Source organism: Xenopus laevis, chromosome 1L (genome assembly GCF_017654675.1).
Source record: "Xenopus laevis strain J_2021 chromosome 1L, Xenopus_laevis_v10.1, whole genome shotgun sequence".
In the NCBI taxonomy this organism is placed as follows: domain Eukaryota; kingdom Metazoa; phylum Chordata; class Amphibia; order Anura; family Pipidae; genus Xenopus; species Xenopus laevis.
Genome location: NC_054371.1, coordinates 143,017,072 through 143,027,881, shown reverse-complemented (window position 1 = coordinate 143,027,881; position 10,810 = coordinate 143,017,072). Strand labels below are relative to the sequence as shown.

Sequence of the window (10,810 nt, the reverse complement as noted above, 5' to 3'; positions counted from 1 at the left end):
TCTGTTCCCCAAAATGGAAAAGTATAAAATTCTGTGGGAAAGCTGTGTTTTTAACATTGTTTCTATAGAAAGAAATGTTGGTATAACTTGTGGGGAGGGGCAGGCCATCAATTTCTTTTACTTGCAGGGGGCCCCTGATCACCAATATTTTTTCTAAAAACTTTTATGGGGGGCCCTGGTCGCAAATGTTGTTTTTTAACTAATAGGGGGGCCCTGATCACCAATTATTTTTTTTAACTTATAGGGGGGCCCTGATCACCAATTATTTTTTTTTAACTTGTAAGGGGGGCCCTGATCACCAATTTTTTTTTTTAAATTATAGGGGGGCCCTGATCACCAATTATTTTTTTTTAACTTGTAGGGGGCCCCTGATCTCCAATTGTTTTCTTTAACTTATAGGGGGGTCCTGATCACCAATTATTTTTTTTAACTTATAGGGGGGCCCTGATCACCAATTATTTTTTTTAACTTGTAGGAGGGTCCCAACCACCAATTTTTTTTAAAAAAAAATTATGGGGGGCCCTGGCACCACAGTTTTTTTTAACTTATAAAAGGGCCCTGACCATCAATAGCTTTTTATAACTTGTGTGCATGGTGGGGGTTACCGTTTTTAGCACTGACGTCTATGTAGTCTTTTAACTGTAGTGTTAAAAGACTACATGGTGGGGTGGGCACGGTGGGCGGGTCCAGGGGGCCCTTAACATTTTGTTGTACGTGGCCCCATGATTTCTAATGGCGGCCCTGATTCAAATGTATTTGAAATATGAGTATACCAGTGGTTTTGTCAGCAAGAAGAAAATGTTGTAGTGCTTGCTAACTGCTGCTGGGCCCTTTAAATCAGGTTCTCTGGTGGACCCTTGATATCAGATTCTCTGGTGGACCCTTGGTGCCCCAATCAACACTGACCACAAGATTTTATCTTCTCCTAGTCTGCTGCAAGCATGGAAGACAACATAGTATTTGTCTTGTTCTGTATAAACCACCCCCAAGCAGATGGGTTGGTGTCTCTGTACTGCATGGTGTCATATTTCAGCACCTTGGACATGTTCCATGCGCGCTCCCGATCACTCCCAGCCTCACAGGGCGAGCAGCACGGGGAGGTTTTGCTGCTGTGCCGGCATCTCTTGGGCTCTCTGCGGGGAGCAGAACTAGCAGGAGGTGCAGGCACCAAAGCTTCAGGCACCAAAGCTTCAGGAAGGCAAGCAGCCTGTGGTGGTGAAGTACAGCTCCCAGTATGGAGGAATTTCTGCATCGCACCAAATCCCGACTGGTGAGTGCTCGGCAGGCTTCAGTCATGTAAAGATGATTGCAGGGCTGGGCCAAGGTATTTTGGCACCCAAGGCAAGTGCTTCAATTGGTTCCTCACCCCCCACCCACAATCCCACCTTACCATTATCCTATCCCAATTCAGATAACTGCCCTTCCCATTTGCCCCTAAAAACTTCTGTTAGTGCTCTTTGTGGCCCATGTTCATAAATATTGTATGCAGAAGTTTGTAGAGCCACCTTTGTGTTTAATGCCAATATAACACATAGCAGTATATATGCTGAGCCAGTTTCATTTGTAATGCCCAGATAAAACAAAGGGATATATATACATATAATGCCAACTTCAGGTTTAATACCCACAGAAAACACATCAGGATATATGCAATGCCAGCTATATAATTACTGTCACTTAACACATAGCATAAAAAAGCAGTGCCAATTTCACGATTAACCCCATTAAACACATTGCAGATGCAAAAAGAGGTGAGTTTCAACTTGATAGGATAGTGACATCTTGGGACAGGCAAGAAATATAAAAGTCATCGTGGGTTAAGTTTGGTGGGGGAGGTGGGGGTAGTTAATAGGGAATGAATAAGTAGGTGACTGGGGATTTAGAGAAAAGGTGGCATTTGCAACAAGGAATTAAAAGTAATATGTATGGGGACAGAGAAAATAAGGCATTTATAAAGACAGCAGATGCTGCAAGCTGGTAATAAAGGGTTAACAGGGAAATGGTGGGAATAGGCTTTACAGATATCACAGGGAGCTCAAAAGTAGATTCCAACTCATAATACATAAGAACTTCTCCAGCCGTTTGTCTCTGGCACAGTAAAGGTTAACTGCTGATTTGGAGATGGACCCTCCCACCCTTCCTCCGACACAGGCAAACAGGAAGGGACAGTGAAGGCAGAGAGGGAGAGCTGCAATCTCCACAGCATAGGAAGCCGCACACAGACAGCTGATAACGTATTTCTGTTACTCACTGACTGTGCTCTCTTTCACGCTCTCTCTCTCTCTGCTTGCCACTACCAATAGAAAAAAATAGATTATTGTGATGTATCCTTCTATTGCAAGGTACACCCCCCCAAAGATTGTGCCCAAGGCACCCGCCTTTTCTGCCTACCCCATGTTCCTGCCAATGATCCCATTATTATATTCATGACAAAACTTGGCATTTGGGTAGCACCATCCATACAAGGCTGTGTAACCGACAATGAGAGTTTAGGAGAGCTTTAGATACAGGAGGTAATTAGTGGCATAACTAGATAGTACTGGGCCCCACAGCAAATAATTTTTCAGGCCCCCAAAAAATCTATAGCAGTGACCACCAGCCAGTGGCTCATGAGCAGCATGTTGCTCACCAACCCCTGGGATGTTGCTCTCAGTGGCCTCAAAGCTGTTGCTTATTTTTCAATTCCTTGGAGGCAAATTTTAGTTGCATAAAAACCAGGTGTACTGCTAAACAGAGCCTCCTGTAGGCTGCCAGTCCACAAATAGCCAATTATAGCGCATATTTGGCTCCCCCAGTAACATTTTTCAGGCTTGTGTTGCTCTCAAATTTCTTTTACCTTTGAATGTGGCTCACAGGTAAAAAAAAAGGTGTGGGACTCTGACCTTGTTTCAGAGTAGAAGTATGCCCCTTATCCATTATGTGTTTGAGCTAGTTCCCCCATTTTACTGTTTTTTGCTATAGTATTATTAAGTAATATTCTCTATATGTAATAATAGTCTGGGTTACAGTATTAACCATATTAAATCAATGTATAATATATATATAATACGAGCTAATGAGCTAACAGAGGCATAGCCTATTCTGGAAAAGTACCAGAGTGCATGTGACTGTGTTATGTCTGTAAGTTCCATTTACAGCAAAATGCAAAGCATCACTTTCCATCTCAGTGGCTAATGGCCCTCGTGGTAGAGGCAATTTTCCTTTCTTCTTGTTCAGTATCCTCCCTTGCCTACCCTTCCTTCACCACTTAGAAAAATCATTGTTATTGCTTCCCAGATTAACTGTTCATCAGCCCTAGCCTATGAGAGTAAGGAGATGAAACTCTGATCTTGCACATTTCATTAATCTCAACTTTGTTTACACAGCTCTTTTAGAAGTAAGTTCCATTAACAGAGTGGTATGCAGTGTTAATATGTAACCCTCTGCTGGAGATAGGCATTGAACCCTTTCAATATCTTATAAGGACTTTAAGGGCAGAGACAGACTCACGAGTAGTGATGGGCGAATTTATCCGCCAGGCGCGAATTCGCGGCGAATTTGCGCGTTTCGCCGCCAGCGAATAAATTCGCGAATCGCCCGCGAAAATTCGCGTCAAAAAATTCGCCGGCGTCAAAATTTTTTTTTCGAAAAACGGACGCCGGCGCCAAAAACGGGCGCCGGCGTCGGAAAAACGGGCGCCGGCGTCAAAAACGGGCGCCGGCGTCAAAAACGAGACGCCGGCGCCGTTTCGCGAATTTTTCGCCGTTTCGCGAATTTCGCGCGAAATTCGCGAATTTTTCGGCGAAGCGAAACGGCGCAAATTCGCCCATCACTACTCACGAGGAAACTTTGGGCGAGTTCGAAAAACGAAACGCTCCAAGTGCCATCCCGCCAGCGATGTAGATTCTAGCCGGCGGGAAGGCTTTTTGAAGAGATTAGTTGCACGAAGAAGAGGCGATTAGTCACCCGAAGAAGAGGCGATTAGTCGCCGGGCGACTAAATCTCCCGGAACTTTCGTATCTGTCTCTGCCCTAAACAACCAAGATATAGAGTTTTCTAATGAAAACACACATTTAAATATCAAAAGGGCCGAGAGAGTAATTGCTTTATGTTCATCACAGTGGCTGTCAGGAAAAGCTGGTTACATATTTGGAATTGTAGCTATAGAGCAGCAACAGTTGTTAAAAGGTTTTTTTTACCTACATATAAGGTATAGCATTTGTTTTTTAGAGAATTCAATTTCATACAGTACATGTTGCTATGGAGTCAGCAGTTTTAAAATGTATGGCAATGGAACAGGTAAAGTACAATTAGATTACATTGTATTGAAAAGTTCCAGCTTGGAAATACCAAGAAACTATTATAACATTCTGCATAATAATGTGATTGCAGGGAACGCTATCCTTTAACTGTGTGGATGATATTTAAAGGAATCTAACACTTGTAAATAGGTTTTGTGTAAATAGGTTTTGCCATATTAAAGGGGACCCGTCACCCAAAAAAATTATTAAAAATCCTATTTTATCACATTATTCAAGCAAAATGAACTTTAATTACACTGTTTAAATGATTTGAATCTTGTTTCCTTCAGTCTGGGAATTCAAAATGATAGCAAGCAGGCAGCAGCCATTTTGTGGACACTGTTTTTAAGGAAAGCCTTTCATTATCTCAGAATCTTGTTTGTGCACCAGAATGGGGGACCCGATGTCCATCCCCATGCCCTGGTTACACAATTAAATGGTAAAGAGAACCGGGGAATGTGGGGAGAGCACAGACATCTAGGAAGTAAGTGCTGAATGGAAAGTGAAAGTAATCGCCTGCCCCGCCTGTATGCCCATGGCATAGAGGAGGGGCAGACAATATTTGATTGACATCTGAGATTTTTAAATGAGCTTACAGCAGCTATGAATGCTTTAATAAAAAATAGAAATTGGATTTCATGTTTAATTTGAAAAGGACTTTTATTCTACAGATTTTTGTGTCTGGGTGACAGGTCCACTTTAATGTGTAGATATAATTGTGTTTGAGTTAAAAAAGGTTTAAAAAAAAAAAAAAAGAGTTTAGCATTTCTGCTTGTGTTTATGCATATTTATTACATATGGACCCCTCTATGTGTTGCTTCCTGTACTGCAAAGCATTGAGTAAATGGTGGCTCTTGAACAATTGTTAAAGGGGTTGTTCACCTTTGAGATAACTTTTAGTATGATGTAGAGAGTGATGTAGTAACTGAGAGAGGCAATGGGAGACACTGAGAAGGCACCAATGTGTACTAGAAACACAAAATAAATAAACATAGATGCTACAATTTAAATATATTCATAATAAATATGTATTTTTAAATATAAACATTGATGTGCTAAAATATTCACACAAATTACATATCAGTAGAAATATCAGTACGGCAGTTCTCATCAATGTAAAATACAAAAACGGGGGATTACTTCTGTGCATAATAAATAATGTTAGTATTATTTATAGGAAAGTAAGCCGTATATATAAATAAGGTATATTTAGCATTGAAGGTTATGCACACGCGTGTTTGAGTGGCTGTTTTAATTACATTGTGTTTTGAAGCTGCACAAACCATTTATGGCTTTCTCTGGAACACAGTCACTGTACATTTAATGGGGAATTGACATTGGCCATCCTGAACTGGATGCCCTACGGCTGACAGCAATGTTGCAGGGATCATGCAAATCTATCGGCCTGTGCTCAGATTTATTTTTGTGTCCACCATTACTTAAATGATTCCTGTCTGTACCATTAACTACTGATAAATTGCAGTCTTTTCTAGTAGGCAGTTCTTGCAGCACTGTAGTCTTGAGTTGTTCGGGCCTGGGTGCTTTCTGCAAGCAGTTTTTTATACTGCCCTTATGGGTTTCTGGTTACATATTTACCATAGAGTTAACTAAAAACTAAATGCTCCCAGCCTGCTTGTAACATGGTCCATAATAGGGCCTGGGTATTAACCCTTTGTTACCCAGATGGACCATCATCCGTCGGGTGAGGGAAACCTGGAAGGAAACACAGCAGACAGGGAATTTGCAGTAAAACTCTTTCTTCTTTATTCGTCAGGGCATACATCAGAACAGCAGTTCACCAACAGGGTTCTATTCCCGGTCCTTCAGCTTTACATTCACTTGACTGCACACTAGCATACTATTTAATACCAGCTTCCTCACTACCTAAAGTCACCATCCCTTCCAGGGAATGACTCAACTATCGTTGCTCTCTTTCCTTCCCATGACGCATCACAATATTTCTGTCTGAAACCTTCCCTTCCTCCACCCACTGGGGGGCTTTCTCTAACAACAGTTACCATCTAGCTCCCCTTGGTGGTTAACCTAAAAATACCTGTATTAACTATTTATTACACATTTGTACTTAAACAACTAACAATTTTTACCCTACTACATGCTAACCAACACTTTAAATCTGTTGATGCAGCTTAGTGTTGGTAACCCTAGTTTCTAGTTGGTGCATACATAAAACCTATGTACAGTATGTATGTGCTGGCTGGGAAGCAAAGGGAAGTACATCGGTTCAGGGCATTTGTGCTGTTATGTTTCTTAAATATTTGGGTATGTAGAACAGCATCTGGAAATAAAAACAGGGTTTTAGCTTCTCTCTGCAGTTGCTATGAACTAAGGGACAGAAGTGCCATCTTCGAACACCTCTGCCCTTACATTTCCTTCCATCATAAGCAAAAAATAGCATGGTTCACAGAATAATGGGAAATATAGCACCCTAGGCCCCCATTCTTACATCAGCCCAATAGTCTTTTTTTTAATTACGTGATCCTGTTTGATTTTTGATGGGCCAGTTATCCATCAAAGTTGTTATACTGGTCCAAATTTTTTACCTGTATTTATGCCATAGTGTTCAATCAGTTATATAAAATTAGTATATTTTTAGGATACATAAAAACAAAAAAGTCTGAACACCAATTATGATATTATGCATGACTGTGTATTGAAGGGAAATGAGGGTAATAGCTATGATAAACATATTTATTTTCCCATTAATCTAGCATGCATTTCTAAGTGCAGTGTATCTTTTAGGCAAGTGCTGCAGCGCTTTATAAACCAGACTCTAAATGCGGCCTGAAAAGGCCCATGTAAATATTTCATAGATTTCTTTCCAGCTCACAGTTTGGTACAGCTCCAAAAGAAAGCACATCTGAGAGATTTTATTATGCTAGTTTAACCTTTGCCACAGCCGGATTTAGCAATATGATGAATGTTCTGAAACAGGGATATTTTAGAATAGAAATGTTCAGACTGTACCCTCTTAGAACAAAGGCACTAAAGACAAGATTGAGTAGACAAGTGTTTGCTTCAGAAAAGGCCTACCTCACAACTACCGCAATGATCTACCAGTACTTTTTATTATGCCATTCAATTTTAACCAAAACAACTTTTATATTGCTTAAAGGTGTTTGGGAATGATCTGAAAAAAAAAAAAAAAGGATTTGCTTATTCCACAAACTCTGGCGACTTCCAGTTGAGGATCTTGGGAGTTGTATTACATTGTAGTTGTCAGAGCAGTACATGAAATGTAAATCATACCAAAAAGCACTTTTTGCATGTTTTGGTAGTACAGGTAACAATAACCTGCTGAAGTTAACATAGGATCAAAATAAGATCATTGGGAGGACTAATCTCTGTTTGCTTTTTTTGTTATAAAACTCTTTCTCTGTACTTTCCTGTCAGTAGTTGGAATGAAAGCTGTTTTAGTTGAAGCATCTGATATATGGCATATGTAATATATGGTCTCACTGTATTGTATAAAGATAAATATGTGCTTGATGTAAATGTTTAAAAGGCAATAATACAGGTAATATATCTTACCAACATAGTTTATATGTAACAGCACAACTGTTCCTGATGCCCCAGCAGTTTTACACAAGAGTGACCTTGACTTGCTGCATCACCAATAAGCAGGTCCTGCACAGCAATGTGCCATGACACAATAATGACAATGCTTCTTTGCATTAATCTTGGAACTAGAGTATGTTCAAAGGGATGTTTTACAATGCAATAGAGACATTTGTATATGCATGTAGCTTAGGCAGATTTATCAAGGGTCGAAGTGAATTCGAGGGAATTTTCGAAGTAAAATAATTCGAAATTCGAAGTAATTTTTTTGGATACTTCGACCATCGAACAGGATACTATGACTTCGAATTTACTTCGATTCAAAGTAAAAATCGTTCGAATATTTGAACATTCGATAATCGAAGTACTGTCTCTTTAGAAAAACTTCGACTTCAATACTTCGGCAAATTAAACTTGCCAAAGTGCTATGTTAGCCTATGGGGACCTTCTAGAGCAGTCTTTTGAGGTCGAAGGAAAATCCTTCGATCGATCGCTAAAATCGTTCGAAACGATTTAATCGTACGATCGAACAATTTTCATTTGATCATTTGATTGCCAAATTCGGTAAAGAATCCTTCGACTTCGATATTCGAAGTCAAAGTATTTTAATTCGATAGTCGAATTTCAAAGTATTTTTTACTTCGAAATTCGACCCTTCATAAATCTGCCCCTTAATGTCTCTTGCTGTTATTCAACACACAGTCATATGTGCAGAGTGGATGAGAAATAAAAAATAGAATAAAATAGAATAAAAGGGCTCCAAATATCCCCTGGGCCTTGCCCTCTCCCTATACAATGAGATGTAGGTTATTGTTATTGGTTTATAGTTATCAAAAAAGTAAGAAGAGTAGATATGATTACTGGTGTACATGATTGTTCCAAGGTTTCAGCTACCTGCAAATAATCTGAGGACTAGGTCTACAACAACCTGCATGTAAATTAACTGGTATTCAATGAATTGACTTGATGGACAAATTGTTATTGGGACTATCTGTATCCTAATCAGTTTCAAAGACCATTAGCAAGTTTACTGTCATAATGGCCTACCAGACACTTGGAAAAGTCCTGGTGATCCCATTTGTCATTGGGTCCTCCTGCTCATCAACATTTGTCTTGTATGCTTCTACCATGGCCGTTTCTTAATAAGAAAATATGAGGGAGGAATAGAAGAGAGTATGTAAAGTGAAAAGACAAGGAGAATAAAGAGTATGATTTAAAAAAGCAGTAGAGTGTGAGAGTTAGGCTGTGGTCATTGGGTTTTTGGTGGGACCCTGGCACCCTAGTACACTTAGTAAGGGATAGATCAGGTCCATTCTTTTAGTATTCCTTTAAAGCATACAAGTGGTATACACGAGGTAGTAAAAAGGGGGCTACCCCATTAATTGTGGAAGAGATATATATATATATATATAAGACAGAGAGGAAATGGTATGCTATGCTCTTTACCTGGTAGCTTTGCATTCCCTGTCACTATAATTATATTGCTTTGTAGTATTGACTGCAAAAAATCAATGACGCTGATGCAGATTTGTCTTACAGTAAAACCCAAGGCTTTTGTTGCAAGCAAGGCATTTTGATATTTGCTGGAACTAACCAAAATTATTTTGCAGATTCTTTGCACTTGATAATTATAGCTTTGTGAGTTGGCATTACTTTTACAGGTTTATCATACCTTGCTGCGTCTATAGTTTGTTTCCTTGGTTCTGTAATTGTCACTCCTGTTTTACATTTTATGGATATCTGTGAAACCCTTTGGTCTCCCCTCTTGTAAGACTGAAATGGAATGGATCTACATGGCTGCAGTCAGACTGTAGAATGCATTATTTGTACATTATTGGAAGAATGTTCTTAGCAATGACATGCAATTTGCTTTTTTATTTAAAGTGGTTGATGTCAAGGGTACATGAGCCAGAGCACTGCAGGTTGAACGTTAAGGGGAACCAATCTCTGGGAAAGAAGTACCTCTCTTGGAGGGGCCAAATACAAAAGTCCCTGTGTAGTATACAATTGGGTTCTTTCTGGTAGTTAAAGAACAGAAGCTCCTATGTCTTGTTGACAACCAGTCTCAAAATCTGGTGATAGAATCAGTGTCAGAATCTGGTGATGTAGCTGGTCTCAAGGCCTTGTAATAAAATAAGTCCCTAGATCTGATCCACAGATTATTATATTGCCATTATAAATGTGTGCATACAGTACAGCTAGCTCCCTGGCTATATGAGCCAGATAAATTATGTAGCATACTGCCGTGGCATCACTCACACAGAGCCTTTTGAGACCTTAACTGCATGTTTGTGCCCGTTATTGCTTTTCCTCTTAGCAGAAGGCTGTATATTCACCGTTACTCTCTACTTCAATCTGAACTGTTGTAAAGCATTTTCTAGATCACTGAGCAGTGTAATTGGGATCATTTCAATGGTAGGAAAACAAGTATCCACATAAAAACACACACATTTTTCTTTACAACTTACATATTTACTACTCGCACTAGATTATTTCACAATTCTTATAGAGTACAAGTGAATAGAACATGGTTGGAGTACTTTTCTGCTTTTTGCATAGTTTATGTGCAGGCTTTTAATCCTTAATACTTATAATCTCTTGCTATATTACATTTCATTTCATTACATTATTATTGAAAAAGTACAGAAATTAGAAATATCACCAATAAAAGGGTGTCCTGAACTCACTGCATGGAGCTTAGTATAGCTCTAGGTGCTCAAATCGCTCAACAATTGTATTCAAGAAAAGAGGCACAGGAACTTCCAGATTTTTGGGACTCTGCATTATTGTAGGTTAACTTTAGTAACATAGTAACATAGTAAGTTAGGTTGAAAAAAGACACACGTCCATCAAGTTCAACCTTTGAACTCTATTTTAACCTGCCTAGCTGCTAGTTGATCCAGGGGAAGGCAAAAAACTCCATCTGAAGCCTCAGAGGGGAAAAATTCCTTCCT

At 39.5% G+C, this 10,810-nt stretch overlaps 1 protein-coding gene across 1 annotated transcript in view; it reads left to right on the top strand.

Annotated features, from left to right (window-relative positions):
- The first annotated feature begins 1,188 nt into the window (after positions 1-1,188).
- prune2.L (prune homolog 2 L homeolog) overlaps positions 1,189-10,810 on the top strand; it is a 164,997-nt gene continuing 155,375 nt past the window's right edge. The window contains exon 1 of the mRNA XM_041584636.1: positions 1,189-1,270. Coding sequence (XP_041440570.1) covers positions 1,235-1,270 — 36 coding nt within the window. The 5' untranslated portion in view covers positions 1,189-1,234. The remainder of the gene's footprint in view (positions 1,271-10,810) is intronic.